Raw genomic sequence first — 16,645 nt, 5'->3', positions numbered from 1 at the left:
TGCCATTATAAATATTAGTAATAAATTACTAAAAGCTATAAATTAAGTTTCGAGCTTTAGGCCCAAACAATTTGTCCACATATGCGCCCACAAGGTACCCAGGCATCCCCGGCCCCATGGACAATCACAATCATAAATACCAGGCATTGTCCAAACAGTAAGACAATTCACACAAATAAAAAGAAAGGTTTTGCACACATATGTATGCATAATGCACTTATGAACTTGGAGAATCTCTTTCTTCTAATTTTGAAGACCCCGCATGCCACCTACGTACACTACGTGTACATGGCCAGAATCACACAGACACCATGGATATCACCTATACTTCACAGTATTTTCACCTATACAAGACCAAAAATCTACACACGCATGTCCAAAGACCTACAAATACCCAAGATTAACATGTCCTACATGTTCCAGAAGTTAGGGGTTTGTAACATGTGATCTGTGGCTACCTGTGTGCCGGCAAAAAATGAGTAGAAAAGAAACTAGCTACCCAAACAATAGGATCCAAGTACTACATGAGTCCTGCATGTAAAATGTGATCAACCCAAACAGCTGTGTGCTGTCCTCATCCAATATTAGTACCATCCTCCTGCATGACAGAATGCAGAGTTGTTAGGAGGTCCACCTCTTGTGGTCCATGTCTCTAAAGCTTAAGGTAGGTAGCGCAGTGCTAATAATGCGCCTGCGCCACATGCGTACCCCTGCCTGTGTTTTTTGTGTGTGTGTGTGTGTGTGTGTGTGTGTGTGTGTGTGAGCATCTAGATAAGCTAATATTGTATGCCACATCATACGAGTCAAAAAAGATACATACATGTGAGTGTACACATTTCCTGTCATATGGATGTGTTCCGTGCTATGTGGATATCTTGAAATCAGCTCATACGGTATTATGGCACATAGAAATATCAAAAATTATACCAGCATTGGGCCATAGGTTCATGTGTATGCTATTTGCATGCATAGATATATGAATAGAGGATATGTTTCTTAGATTTGCAAAATATATTTATGCGGGTGGATAGTGTTATTTGCATAAATGTCTGTATGAGTGGTTTGTCAAAATACGCAGCGGAGATGATAACCAAATCTGAGACCACAAGAGCAAGTAGAGTGCAGAAAATAGACAGCACAAGAGAAGGAGAGAGATAGACGTGTAACTCTACTCTATATACACAAGATCTTGGAATGATACAAGATAATATGACAAGGGAGCAATGGGGCCATTTTATATGGCCCCCATACTACAGTCGGCCTGCATCAGAAGCAGCCGACAGGCCCTAAACCTCCACGACTTGCTGAAGACATCCAGTCGGCCAGCTATAATGAGTCAGCCAGCACATAGGTGAAGTCGTGGACCTGATGCGGCAGTCGGCCAGAATCTGAGAGCTCCAGCCACCACAGGGCAGCCACCCAAGCCATGGAAAAATGGGAAAAATGGGGAAAAATACGGGGAGTGAGGAAAATGAGAAAAACACCTACGAGGGCGGGCACACCCACAACAGAGGCCCTGGTGTCTCAGTAAAGACAGGAGATGACTTCTAACACCCCCTCTCAGCTCCTGGATGTGAAACCAGCCCCAGGGAACTGGAGTGCCGCCTGAGCATAGCCTCAGGTAGAGACTTCGTGAAGAGGTCCGCCGCATTGTCCTCCGTCGAACAATAAAGTAGCAAGATGTCACCAGCCAAGATCTTCTCACGTACAGAGTGATACTGTATCTCGATGTGCTTGGTCCGGGCATGGAAGACCGGGTTCCGAGAAATAGCTATACAACTCTGGTTATCACACTGGATGACTGTGGGCTCCTTCTGTGGAAACCCAATCTCGCCTAGCAGCCTCCGCAGCCACACAACCTCACAAGCAGCACCACAAGTAGCCCAGTACTCTGCCTTTGTCGAAGATACGGCAATAGTTGGCTGCCTCTTACTGCTCCTGAGCCGAGGGTAAAACTATAACCTGAAGTAGATCTCCTCGTGTCTGGATCTCCTCCCCAATCTGAGTCACTCCAACCTTGGAGTCTGAATCCATCCCCTCCTGTGTAGCAAAGTCCTAGATCCTTCGTACTCTGCAAATACCGCAAGATCCACAGTCCTGCGTCCCAATGAGACTTCAATGGTGTCTGCATAAAAGAGCTCAACAGCCCCACGGAGAAGCTCAAGTCCAATCTGGTGTTCAGCAACCAGATCAATGAACCAACCAGCTTCCGATACTGCGAGGCATCAATTGCTCACAAGGATCATTAACATTTAACTTTGTATTCGGGTCCATCGGCGAAGTAATAGGCTTGCAGTTCTCCATCCCAAAGGCTTCAAGCAACTCATGAACACATCGCTGCTGAGAGACGAAAAACCCCCTCTGGGTCTGCCAAATCTCCAATCCCAAAAAGAAGTGGAGTAAGCCTAGATCGGTCATCTCAAACTCCTTTGACGAGGCAGCCTTCATCACGCCAATGTGCTCCACATGACCGCCGGTGAGAATGAGATCATCCACATAAAGGATGATAATCGTAACCATGCCGCGTTCCCGAAAGAGATATAGGTTGGGATCTGCAACCGATCTCTGAAAACCAGTCCGAACAAAGAAGGAATCAATCTTCTGATTCCAAGCCCTGGGAGCCTGTTTAAGACCACACAAGGCCTTACGTAACCTGTAAACCATCCCTTCTGATCCTGGAACAACAAAGTCTGGAGGCTGCTCAACATACACCTCCTCCTGCAGGTCGATATTAAGGAACGCAGATTATACATCCATTTGATACACAGGCCACCTCTGAGAAGAAGCAAGGGGAGGCAAGAACGGTCCGAATCGTGGTCATCCTTGCTGTCGGTGCAAAGGTATCCTCGTAGTCGATGCCTCGCCGCTGAGCATAACCTTTAGCCACGAGTCTGGCTTTGTGTTTGTCCACCGACCCATCTAACGCATATTTGGTCTTAAAGACCCATTTGACACCAATGACTGACTGTGTCGACAGCCTCGGTACCAACTCCCATGTGTTGTTCTTCTCGATGGCATCAAGTTCCACCTGCATGGCTTTCCTCCAAGTATCCTGTGAAAGGGCTTCCTTAACGGAAGTGGGCTCCTTGTCCCGCATGATACGAGACATCAAAGCATAGTTTACCGGAAGCTTTTGTCACGGACTCTGTGCGATCTTCGAGGGCCGTCCTCTGTGGTCCATTCGGAGGGAAGCTTCGTGACACCTGACTCCCAAAGGGTGTCTATCAACCATTTGGGTACTCGAACAAACTGCGGAGCCTCCTACTGTTGCGGGAGCTCTACTCCAGCTACGAGCTCAACCTCCTGTACTGATTGTGGTTGTCCAGCTGGAACAATGGACTGGGAATCATCATCAGACTCCTCTCGGTCTCCAAGAAGTGGCGGCTCCTCGACAGTGGATACTAGAACATGCTCATCAAAAACCACATCCCGGCTGACAATAATCTCATCCCTCTCTGGATCATACAATCTGTATCCCTTGGAAAGAGAATTATACCCCACAAAAATAAGCTTACAGGACTTGGAGTCAAGCTTCCCCCTCTGCTTCTTCGGAATATGTACATACGCATCGCTCCCAAACACACAGAAGTGGGAGACATCAGGTTTCCTGCCAAAGTATGCCTCAAAAGGAGTCATGTGAGGTACTGAAGTCGTTAGAGACCGGTTGAGGGTATGGAAAGCCGTCGCCACAGCCTCTCCCCAAAGTGGACGAGGAAGATCACGATGCTCCAGCATCGTCCTCGCCATCTCCACCACAGTCCTGTTTTTGCGTTCGACAACTCCATTCTCGCAAGGCGATCCTGTATTGGCCAGCTCCCGCTTGATGCCATGATCTGCACAAAATCTGACGAAAGCATTCGAAGAGAATTCACCTCCTTTGTCAGTCCTAAGAGTCTTTACCTGCAATCTAGACTCTTTCTCCACCATCACATGCCAATCCTTGAACCGTGAAAAAGCTTGGTCCTTCTGTGAAAGAAAGTAGACCCATGTGAATTTGGAACAGTCATCAACAAGCAGCATGAAATATAGAGAACCTCCCAATGATGGTGTCTGCTGAGGTCCACACAAGTCAATGTGAATCAACTCCAATGGTTTTAAAGCCCACCTGAAAACCTGCTTCGGAAAGGGCGTCCACATTTAAGTGGCCAAACCGAAAGTGCCACAGATCTCCGACCTGAGAACCTGTCAATGAGGAGAGTGCACAAAGCTTGTAGATACCATTCTCCACAACTGAATGCTCCTCAAATTCCACCCGAAAGCCAGTCTTGCATACTTCATGCACTGACAGAAGATAAAAACCAAGAGCGGGAACGTAAAGAACACGGGAGGAATGCTTACCTCCCATGCCGTCGGAAATTATCTCCATCCAGCCCTCACTGTGTATCGGAATGGTGGAGTTGTCGCCAATGAAGATGCGACCTGATTGCCGTTTCAGATCCAAAAAGAAGTCTCGAGAAGGAGTCATGTGCCTGGAAGCACCGCTGTCAAGAATCCACTCCCGAGTATCGTTTGTGGTGAAGCCAACTGCCCCCTCGCTCGAAGACGATAAAGCATCTGAGTCCATCATCTCTAAGTGCACAAATGCTGGAGTCTTTGCAGCTGAGGCTGAAGAATCAACACTCTTCCTAGTCCGCTTAGGACACTTCCTCCAATAGTGGCCTTTCTCACCACAATCATTGCAGGACCTCTTGGCCTTCAATTTCTCTCGATCCATGTCAGGCTTCTTCTCAGAAGACTTCTCCGATGAAGCCTTCCTTGCCCTTGTTGTTATTCCGGCCTTTCAACCGTTGGCCAGTTAAGGCCTCCGAACCTCTGCTGTGAGGAGGGTTCGTGAATCGTTTCTCCTGGTCCAAGACCATAGGCTCAGACTCCTCCCATGTAATGGTACTAAGCCTGCCACTAGTAATCAAAGAAGAGTAGAAAGCAGAATACTCAGAAGGCAAGTGGGACAGCAAAGTGATGGCCATATCTTCCGATGATATCTCCTTCCCAGCTTGAAGGACTTCTGCCTGCTGAAGGGCCTGTAGCTTGTTAATATGCTCCCGCATCGTCGACGACTTTGCAAGGTTCATAACTTGCATCTGTACTTCCAAGGAAATCCTCTTCATGGGCAATACCCTGTTATAAAGAGAAGCCAAGTGTTGCCATATGCCCCTGGCCAGCGTCATATGCTTTACATCATAGTCACAGGGAATGGGCATTTTTGGACTCGGGAATGTTGGGGATGGCAACATCTTCCCGTTCCCATTCCCGTCCCGTGTCACTCTATAGTCACAGGGAATGGCCATTCTCAATCCTTTCCGTCCCCGTTCCCCGTCTCCATTTCGCGTCCCATGTGACTATGCTTTACATGATTGATTACCTGCGGTGTGCATTTGAGGAAGATAAATGAACGGGACCCTGGCATTGACACGATCCCACAACTGTGCCTATGCCTCGCGGTCCTTTCTGGTTGACTGTAACTGTTGGAAATAAGTGCACACTAGGTGTACTCTTTTCCTAGTCTAGTATAAACTTTTGTCTTGAGTCTTGTGTGTCTGCCATGTGGCATCTTATTTGTCCCACATATCAGCTTGGCTACTATCTCTTGTACTACACACCTATATATTGTGGGTGTCACATCATAAGAAGTATTCAGCTTGTGTCTTGTCTACACTCGTCTCAAGGTAACTCTTTGTCCTTCAATCTTGTTGTTATTTCATTTTTAGTCTTCTAGTTTCTAGCTCTTGCTTCCATATTTCTACATGGTATCAGAGCCACTGCTTCCTTGCTCCTAGAGATTGAGGAGAGGGAGGCCAAAAAGAGAAGCCATGCCCTCTCTCTCTTTCTCTAAGTGCAAGAGAGTATGCTCTCTTTCCTCTTGAGGACCTCTACTACCTACGTGGAGAAGCGACATCTTGAAGAGGAGGCATCTCCATCTTCTGCCCGTCTTCTCCACGATTGCTGCTATTCAGGCCATCACCTCTAGTTGCTGCCGTTCCTGTTCAGGCTGTCTCTACTGCTGCAGATTTGCACGCCACTTCTGCCCCTGCAGCCGCTCTTCTCAGAACAGAAATCTGCCACCATTATCTTGCTCAGTTCCGCTCTTATTCTCAGCCACCACTCAGCCTCGCAGGCCTGAACTTCTTACTGCACGCTGTTATTTGTGGAGAGAGAGCTAGAGCAGCAGCCGACCAGCATCTATTTGCTACCGACTTGCTGTTGCAGCAGCTCAGCAAATTTCCGCCGTTTTTTTTTGGAGCCGCCTCAGCTTTGGGCGTTCATCGTACTACCCTGATGCTTTCCTTTGGCTGCCTTCTTCATCGACTCAAGGGGCTGTCTCTGCCTGGATTTATTGCGCTTGAAGAGTCTACAAGGTACTGTGCATTGTCTCCTTCAGTTTGCTGGCCAGTACTTTTGCAATTTGGATCTCTTCTTTCATTCATTTCTGCAATCTTGTAAGGGAATAGACACTGCCCTTGCATCTTAGCAAGAGGTAAGACCTTCCCACATGGCCTCTTCTACTCATTCTCTCATGTCTATCGACAAATTCAATGGGTCCAACTTTCATACTTGGCAAATCAAAATCAAGTGCCATCTTATGAAAGAAGGTCTTTGGGACGTTGTTCACCATGCTGCTCCCGAAGATTCCGACATTGAGCAAGTTATCACTTACGTTCCCACTGCCAAGAATGACAAAGCCTATGCTATCATCTTGCTCGGTCTTGGAGATGATTACATTCATCACATCTCCGACATACATTCTGCTTCTCAAGCATGGATCACTTTGGATACCCTTTTTGGACCCCGCTCTAAAAACTCTAAGATTGCACTTACGATCTCATTCTTTGATCTACATATGCAGGAGGGAGCTACTATAGCCTCTCATGTCAATTATCTTCGCACTCTTATGGTTCAGCTTGCATCAGTGAAGTCCCCCATCTCCGAAGATATTGCTATTGTTGTGCTTCTCAAGAGCTTACCTGACACCTATGCTACTCTTGTCACTACCTTCAAGTATCACAATAATCCTACTCTTGAAGGTATCATCAATGCTCTCCAAGAAGAGGAAAGAACTCAACAACAAAAGGTAACTGACATTGCATTTTTAGCAAAGAAAGGAAGTTCTAAGGTAAGAAAGCCTTGCACCCATTGTGGCGAAACTAATCATATGGAGAAGGACTGCTTCAAGGCTCATCCATGCACCATTTGTGGCCGTGATAATCACCGGGAGAAGGACTGCTACTCTAAACCCTCTACGTCAGCCCCTGCATCTACCTCAGCCCATGTTGCTGCAGCATCTCCATCAGCAGATCTTGCTATTCATTCCTCATATAATGAGGAGTGGGCTTTCTGATTACTTCATCTTTCTTGTCTACCACTTTGACCACCGATGATGTAGGTCAAGGGGTTCTAGTGTCTTATTCATTCTGCTTTTGGACCTCTCTCTTGTCCCTACCCAAGAGGCAGAGATTGCCCTTGAGGAGGGGATCTCTTCAAGGTCCATCTGTTTGTCTACAGTCAGTCTTCTGTTGGGTATAAAGTCCCAGTTTCGCCTCCGGACCTTGATCATCGCGTAGCTCTTTTCGAGAGCTTCGCGGCCATATATTTACTTGTACATTTGGCCCCCATTTGGGCCTTGTAACGGCATTCTTTGTATTTGGTCCGCCGGGCGCCCCATAAGTTGGGCGCCCGCCCATACCCTTGTATCACTATAAATACGAGGTCTCCCTTGAGCCTCATCAAGACAATCAAGATATTCTTGAGCATTGTGTGAGTTCTCTCTCTCTCTCTCACTCTTCTCTATCTCCTCTGCACTTCCTTGGCTGCAAGCTCTTGTGTTTGAGTCATTCTCTTCCAACAACTGGTATCAGAGCTATGGAGGGAAGCTGTATGCAGAAGCTATGGAGTTAGAGGTGTCTTCCACCAATTGACTACGGGATCGTCTGCGTTTTTCGCGTCAAACACCTCCCTTCTATCATCAATCTGGTGCGTTTTTTTTTTGAGTGCTGCTCTTTTCTTTTTAACGCAGGAGCCTCTTTTGTGGTTTTTTTTTTTCTTGCTCTTCCCTTCTCCTGCGTTTTCTGCTCCACCCCTGCTGCCCTTCTGCTGCGTTTTCCTCTCCCTTGCTGCCCCTTTGCTGCGTTTCTGCTGCTGCGCTGCTGCAATCAGCAGCGTTTGCTGCCTTGTTCTCTCCTTGCTGTACGGCTGCCATCAGCAGCAGCCAACGCTGCTGCCAGCAGCCCCACGACCACCAGCAGCAGCTAGGGCTGCAGCCAGCAGCCCCACGACCACCAGCAGCAGCCAACGCTGCAGCCAGCAGCCCCAAGGCCACCAGCAAGCAGTCCGGGCTGCAGCCAGCAGCCCCACGGCCACTAGCAGTAGCCGACGTTGCCTCCAGCAGACAGGATCTACGAGCAACCCCCAAAAGACAGCAACATACTGCCCCTCGGGTTTACATCGACATTCGGTGATACTCTTCCGCCGTCTCCTTCACTTGAAGTTGTTTCATCAATCTACGAGCATCCTACATTCAACCCATATCTGGTACATAACATCTTGCTATTGCTTACTTTCTGAAGTGTCAGTTTGATAAGTCATGGCGTCTACAAGTGATCTTAAGGGTCTACTAGAGATTAAGAAGTTTGCAGGCACTGGGTTTGATCTTTGGAAGGTGAGGATTCAGAATATCCTCTATCTGCGGGAATGTGATACTGCACTTGAGCAGTTCAAACCCGCTGCTATGACAGATGATGAATGGGGAATCCTGAACAGAAAGGCCGTTGCCTATCTCCAGATGGCTGTTGCTGATGAGGTTCTTGTAGACCTCAAAGGGCTGACAACAGCCTATGCCGTCTGGGAGAAGCTGAGAAGCACCTATGAGATCACCACGCCAGTGAACCAGGTACATCTCATCAGGAAACTCATGAATATGCAACTTGATGATTCTAAGAATGCAGTAGAGCATATTACTACTTTCACAGGGGTGCTTAATCAGATGCAGGATTCTGGATTGCCTGCTTTTGATGATAAGTTGAAAGCTATCTTTTTGCTCACTACTTTGCCTGACTCTTGGGAAACACTTGTGGTGTCACTTGGGACAAATCCCAACCTAACTTTTGATGGAGTCAGGGGTGCTATTCTCAATGAAGATATCCGGAGGAAGACCTCAGAGACTAGCGGTTCTGCAAATGTCTCACGAGGGAGGACGACCAAACGGGGAAATACTACTACAAATTCAAAGGGTAGAAGCAAGAGCAAGGGCCAGCAGTCTGATGTTACATGCTACCAGTGTGGTCGTAAAGGCCACAAGAAGCCAGATTGCAAGTTTTATAAGATGGAGCAAGACCGGAAGAAGAAATCCAATCATTCAAATGACAAAAAGAAGGAAAAAGAGAGTAATTCCAGCAAAGCAGAAGAGTTCGAAAAGGACAAGAGCAAGGCCAATGTGGCCTCTGGTGTTGTCATAGAGGAACTGTCTGACTCAGATGATGTGCTATGTGTTTTTTCTGCTAATGCTCTTGATGTTCATAACTTGCATGTCACAGAACCAGATGTTATTCATGCCTTGATGTATGAATCTGATGTGCTTTCACAGACTTGGATTATTGACACGGGTGCCTCTTTTCATGTAACTCCTATCAAGGAGTGTTTTGCAACTTTCACTGCAGGCTCCCGAGGAAAGGTGTTCTTGGGGAATGATCATGCTTGCAATATTGAAGGTATGGGCACCGTGAATTTGACTTTGCAGGATGGTAGTGAGTTTGTGCTGCCAAATGTGAGGTATGTGCCTGGTTTGAAAACCAGTCTCCTGTCTGTGGGCCAGCTTGATGCCTTGGGATACACGGCCATATTTGGAAATGGCACATGGAAATTGACCAAAGGCACAAGGCTGATTTCAAAAGGATGCAAGAAAGGAACATTATATAGCCTTCATGGTCAGGCTTTGTCTGGTAAGTTTATTGCTTTTGCAGAGGTACGCTCCCACATGGAGCTTTGGCATAAGAGACTTGGCCACATGAGCCATAAGGGTCTCTCCATTTTGTCCTCCTTGAACAAGTTTGATGCAAAAGGAAGCAAGCTTGATTTTTGTAATGATTGCTTGTATGGGAAACAGAATAGGAGTTCTTACTCCTCTCGTGCCTCTCGCAAGGCTGAAAAGTTGGACTTGGTCCACTCTGACATATGCAGCATGCCCATTAAATCTAAAGGTGGTTCAAAGTACTTTGTGTCTTTTGTGGATGATCACTCACGAAAAGTATGGATCACTTTGTTGAAATCTAAGGATGATGCTTTTGCTGCTTTTCAAAAGTTTTATGCATTTGTTCATACTCAAACTGGAGTGAAGATTAAATGCTTACGCACTGACAATGGGGGTGAGTTTGTTAGTACTAAATTTCAGAAATTTTGTGATGATAATGGCATTAAGAGGGAACTTACACCCCCTTATAGCCCCTCTTCAAATGGTGTGGCTGAAAGGTATAATCGTACACTGTGTGAAAGAGTTCGATGCATGCTGTCCACAGCTAATCTCTCTCAGGATTTTTGGGGAGAAGCCTTGAAAACTGCAGTTCATGTTTGCAATCGATCTCCACACACAGCTTTGAAAGGTGGAATCCCTGAGGAGGTTTGGTCTGGCAAACCGTCCTCATATGACCACTTACGCATCTTTGGTTGTGATGCATATGTGCATATCCGCAAGGAAGACCGGAACAAGCTTGATGCTAAGTCCGAGAAGGGCACCTTCGTTGGCTACGGTGATGAAGGTGAGATGGGCTACCGTGTGTGGTTGCCATCAACCAACAAAGTGGTTCGCAGCCGGGATGTTGTATTTTATGAGGCAAAGCTGCTCCGTAATGTTTGTGCCTCTCATGGTGATCAGAAAAAGGTCAAATTTCAGCAAGGGCAGCCACCCATTGATGCTGAAAATGAGCCCCAGGATGCTTCACAAAGGGCTGAACATAATGAGTCCGTGATATTTGAGCCAGAAGAGGCTGGACAGCCGCTTCATGCTCCTGGAGGTGTAGGGCAGCAACCCCTATATGCTGAAAATCAGGCTGTTCGTGAAAACCCGCAGCCTTTTGATGCTGAAATTATGATTCCTCCCGATATTGACCCCCAACCAGCCAATGATCATTGGGTACGGAGGTCTACTCGTTTTCGGAGGGAACCTCAGCGTTTTGATCCCTCTTTGCAACATGTTTTGCTTACAGATGAGGGTGAGCCTCTTACTTTCAAAGAGGCTAAGTCTTGTGAACTCCGAAACAAGTGGGAGCATGCTATGCAGGAGGAGATTAAGTCTCTACATGCAAATGACACTTGGGACTTGGTTGAGTTGCCCAAAGGAAGGAAGGCTATTCCTAACAAGTGGGTGTACAAAGTCAAGACAGTTGACGGCCAGCCTAAGTATAAAGCCCGCCTTGTTGCTAAGGGCTATGCTCAGAAGGAAGGGATTGATTTTCAGGAGGTCTTCTCTCCTGTGGTCAAAATGACCACCCTTCGTGTTTTGTTTGCTCTCACTGCTGTTTTGGATTTAGAACTGTATCAGATGGATGTAAAGACAGCTTTCTTACATGGTGATTTAGATGAAGAGCTGTATATGAAGCAGCCTGAAGGCTTTGTCATTCCTGGCAAAGAACATCTGGTTTGTAAGCTGAAGCGTAGTCTCTATGGGCTGAAACAAGCCCCGAGGCAGTGGTACAAAAAGTTTGATGCTTTCATGCTTAACCAGAAGTTTAATCGTAGCCATGCAGATCATTGTTTGTATACTAAAACTGATGCAGATGGCAGCCCAGTGATACTTGTGCTGTATGTTGATGACATGCTTCTTGCCGGGAAGAATAAGAGCGTTTTGGAAGCTCTTAAGGACCAGCTGAAGTCAGCTTTTGCTATGAAGGACTTGGGTTCAGCTGAACATATTTTGGGTCTTCGGATTAGACGGGACAGAGCACAGAAGTTGCTTTTCCTCACGCAGGAGAAGTATATCCAGAAAGTCCTTGATAGATTTAACATGGCTGATTCTAAGCCTTTGGGTGCTCCATTGCAGCCCTATGTTAAACTATCCAAGGATGATTGCCCAAAAGATGATGATGCAGCCAGTACTATGCGTGGGATCCCTTATGCTTCTGCTTGTGGATCTCTTATGTATGCTATGGTTGCTACACGGCCAGACATTGCTCATTCAGTGGGAGTAGTCAGTCGTTTTATGTCCAACCCTGGCAAAGCACATTGGGATGCTATAAAGTCTATTTTGAGGTACTTGAAGGGGACACAGAAGAAATGCCTTATGTATGGTAAAGGTCCACTTGAGGTGCAGGGTTATTGTGATTCAGACATGGCAGGTGATTCTGATACCCGCAAGTCTACTAGTGGGTACATCTATACTCTTGCAGGTGGTGCTGTTTCTTGGTGCTCTAGACTCCAGAGGATAGTAGCACTTTCTACTACTGAGGCCGAGTACATCTCCGTCACAGAGGCTTCTAAGGAGGCCATTTGGTTAGCACGCCTTGTCACAGAGTTTGGATTGCCAGAGAGGGCTCCGGTCCTTGGTTGTGATAGCCAGAGTGCCATATACCTGGCTAAGAATGCCATGTTTCATGCTCGTACCAAACACATTGATGTACGGTACCACTTCATCAGACAGGTGCTAGATGATGGTTTGGTCAGTTTGGTCAAGATTGGCACTCATGAGAACCCTGCAGATGCTCTCACCAAAAGTTTGCCAAAAGCACAGCTTGATATGTGTCTACAGCGGGTGGGAGTTACATAGCTTAGAGGAGCTTCACTGGCCCTTTAAGTGGGAGGTTGTTGGGTATAAAGTCCCAGTTTCGCCTCCGGACCTTGATCATCGCGTAGCTCTTTTCGAGAGCTTCGCGGCCATATATTTACTTGTACATTTGGCCCCCATTTGGGCCTTGTAACGGCATTCTTTGTATTTGGTCCGCCGGGCGCCCCATAAGTTGGGCGCCCGCCCATACCCTTGTATCACTATAAATACGAGGTCTCCCTTGAGCCTCATCAAGACAATCAAGATATTCTTGAGCATTGTGTGAGTTCTCTCTCTCTCTCTCACTCTTCTCTATCTCCTCTGCACTTCCTTGGCTGCAAGCTCTTGTGTTTGAGTCATTCTCTTCCAACAGTCTTGTCAGTCTGTCTATTTGTCTATCAATCTGACTGTGTCTTGTTTTAGATCCATCTTGTCCCTACCCTTGTGGACCCATATGAGGATATCACTTGAGGAGGGGTGTCTTAGGATCTTGTCTTATGTTTCTGTCCTTCAATCTTAGTCATTTTATCTTGGTCTTGTCTTGTCTGTCTTTTGTCTTCCTCCTAGTGTCCACTTAAGGAGGGTGTTGGAAATAAGTGCACACTAGGTGTACTCTTTTCCTAGTCTAGTATAAACTTTTGTCTTGAGTCTTGTGTGTCTGCCATGTGGCATCTTATTTGTCCCACATATCAGCTTGGCTACTATCTCTTGTACTACACACCTATATATTGTGGGTGTCACATCATAAGAAGTATTCAGCTTGTGTCTTGTCTACACTCGTCTCAAGGTAACTCTTTGTCCTTCAATCTTGTTGTTATTTCATTTTTAGTCTTCTAGTTTCTAGCTCTTGCTTCCATATTTCTACAGTAACTCCCCTTCCTCTGCTTCTGGCCATGGAACCCCGACAACGATGAAATCAGTAAGGTCATATGACTCTAACACAGATTCCATCATAACCTTCCATATGCCGTAATTGTTCCCGTCCAACTAACGGTCCACTGGGAATGTGGGGAGTGTTGGGATCTTCATATGCTTCTCAGCCATCTCTAATAAATCTGCCATTGCGGGGATGTAACTGAAAAGGGTGGGTGGGTGGGAAGTCCAGCAAATCAGCCCGCCGTCCTCTTGCTTCTTCTCTTCTCGAACAGTCCACCAATCAGCAATACTACAGTCCCCCTCTTGCTCACACAACTCCCAAGATCTATCAAGAGTCTAGGGCTCTGATACCATGTCAAAATACGTAGTGGAGATGATAACCAAATCTGAGACCACAAGAGCAAGTAAAGTGCAGAAAATAGACAGCACAAGAGGAGGAGAGAGATGGACGTGTAACTCTACTCTATATACACAAGATCCCGAAATGATACAAGATAATATGACAAGGGAGCAATGGGGCCATTTTATATGGCCCCCATACTACAGTCGGACTGCATCAGAAGCAGCCGACAGGCCCTAAACCTCCACGACTTGCTGAAGACACCCAGTCGGCCAGCTATAATGAGTCGGCCAGCACATAGGTGAAGTCGTGGACCTGATGCAGCAGTCAGCTAGAATCTGAGAGCTCTAGCCACCACAGGGCAGCCACCCAAGCCATAGAAAAATGGGAACAATGGGGAAAAATACGGGGAGTGAGGAAAAATGGGAAAAACACCTACGAGGGCGGGCACACCCACAACAGAGGCCCTGGTGTCTCAGTAAAGACAGGAGATGACTTTTAACATGGTTATGATTTCTTGCATATGGATTTATGAGCCTGGTTGGTTCCATTATGGACAATTCACTCTATAGTATATACGTTATGTGTTGTGATGCAGATTCTGACTGCTAGATGAGAAAATGGTGCAGCAAGAGCTGTCTGCAGTGTGGATATTTGCATATCGAACTCATATGTGAGAGAACAGTGTAGCAAGTGCTGTATGCAGCATCGGCACTCATGTCAAACTCGTATGTGAAAGAACATGTGGCACTGGCTGTCTGCAATGCAGACTGTTGCAAAGAAGTTGAATGGCTATTTGCATGTAATGTCACAACACCATGAATGGTTCTTTGCATTTAATGTCACAAGTTGCACGTGATTTCATGAGGCAGCTGCATGGTTTTCTTTAGTTGATGTGACAAAGGAGCGACATAACTCTTTATATTTGTAGGATGTCACAAGATAGTGACATGAGGTTTGCATCGCTGATGAGTGCAAGACAGACTTGTGCTCAGATGGGTAAAAGAGAGACTTTGTTTCTTATGGAGAGAGCACAAGATACAAGCTTGCAAGATACCAATAGAATTAAAAGACCAGCTTCCATCTATAGACCTATTGGTGCTTTCATGATATTAACAAAACCCACATGTGTGATAGAGGGCTCTTGCTGATTCCTCCCCAGGTTGCCTGATAGAGGGCTCTTGCTGATTGCTGGAAAAGTTCAGCTATGCATGGTGCAACTTTTGGTGGCGCTCAAAAGGATTGGGCTAGGATTGAGAGGCTACAAATTATGATGCTACTCAGGTTCATTCAGAGCAAGCCCTCGGTTCCACTTGAGGGTATACTTGCAGAGCTTGGAGCTGAACCCTTAGAGGTTGATGTGATCTTAACAGTTAAGTATCTTCATAGGATTTGTTGGTTGCCTGCCCCTGATTGCACTTGCCTCATTCACATAGCTTGCCACATTGGGATTGCAAGGATGTGATATGAGAAAATATTCATGTTATGATGTCCTAGGACATTTGGCAAATCTACTGGTGTCATCATGGGAACATTTGGCACATCTAATGCTGTCATCAAGGGGACATTTGGCACATCTGATGTTCTCATCAAGGAGGGCAGAAAACAAACCAATGAATTGAAATGGTATATATTATGATGATGTGATAAGACCATGTATGAAGAAAACATCGTGTATGTGAGGAAAATAAGAGACTTACTTGGTCTGTGTTGAGGGAGAGCATACCACATTGGGTAAAATTAGCGGTGACGCATTCCTGGTGGGGGAGATTGAGTCTGAGAGAGAGATGGTTGGCAACCTCCTCATCGAGCATGGAGTGGTTGAGGAGAACAAACTGTGTGGGGGGGGTTATATTGACAGGGTCGTGCCCTTCCTGTACCGTTGAATAACGGATGAGATAGACATAGAAAGGGACAATACTACTATCATTGATTTTGGCTATGGGAGGCCGCAAGACATCAGGGAAACCAATCTCATAGAAGGCAACCCCTTCACCTGCGCCTTCTGTTGCTGTTGCCATGCTGCACTGTGTGTACTACTGCAGCGTGGAAGAACAAATCGCGCAGGACTCACTGTCTGCAGCAGGAGTTTTTGACAGTTGAAGCTCGTGCTTTGCTTTTGGAAGTGACTTTGAAGCTGTGCGAGCATGTACTTTACATGCCTCGCCTACCCTCACCACCAATACTGTGTATTCTCCGAGCTGGTCTCGTGATGGCGGCGGCGGCGGCTGCCCATATTTTTATAATAACTGCCCACTAACACTATTTTGTGATGGGCCCTCGTCTTTACTCGCTAATTTTGGCCTTCAACAAGAGCCTAAGGATTCACCTGGCCAACTTCAATGTATTTTTACCTCCTATCAAGCCCTTACAAACAAAACGATTCAAATTTTCTAGTTTTTATTTTATTTTTGGCATCAAATTTGCTAGTTTTTAGTTAGAATACCCGCAAATTTAGCTTAGAAAACGGGTCAGTTTACAAGCATGTCCTTCTTCTGACCGATTTTTAAAAATTGCTTTTACCGAGCCATTCTAAGAAAGGTGTAGGAGGAGGCAGCTAGAAAGTGGCGACCGGCCGATTTCAGCTCCCCTCTGACCAGAAAGGACACATGTCCTTTCCCGGCCGTCATGCGGCGCTGGGAGAGTGGACCATGCAGTAGCTTGTATTTTTTGAAGGAGCTGAC

General features: G+C 46.4%; 1 protein-coding gene across 5 annotated transcripts in view; it reads right to left on the bottom strand.

Moving 5' to 3' along the window:
- LOC147613873 (endoribonuclease Dicer homolog 1-like) overlaps positions 1-16,272 on the bottom strand; it is an 87,953-nt gene extending 71,681 nt beyond the window's left edge. For 4 of the 5 annotated variants that reach the window (XR_015263277.1, XM_086781855.1, XM_086781854.1 and 1 more), the window contains exon 1: positions 15,662-16,272. Coding sequence is in view for 4 of the 5 variants with exons in the window: in XM_086781855.1 (XP_086637981.1) it covers positions 15,662-15,982 (321 nt within the window). In the remaining variant the exon portion in view is untranslated. The remainder of the gene's footprint in view (positions 1-15,661) is intronic. The other variant, XM_086781857.1, reaches the window with a different exon arrangement.
- Positions 16,273-16,645: the final 373 nt, after the last annotated feature.

This window comes from Cibotium barometz, chromosome 43 (genome assembly GCF_041138505.1).
Source record: "Cibotium barometz isolate CiBa-2024 chromosome 43, ASM4113850v1, whole genome shotgun sequence".
Lineage (NCBI taxonomy): Eukaryota > Viridiplantae > Streptophyta > Polypodiopsida > Cyatheales > Cibotiaceae > Cibotium > Cibotium barometz.
Note: the sequence above shows the minus strand (reverse complement) of the source record. Positions and strands in the feature narration are given on the sequence as shown.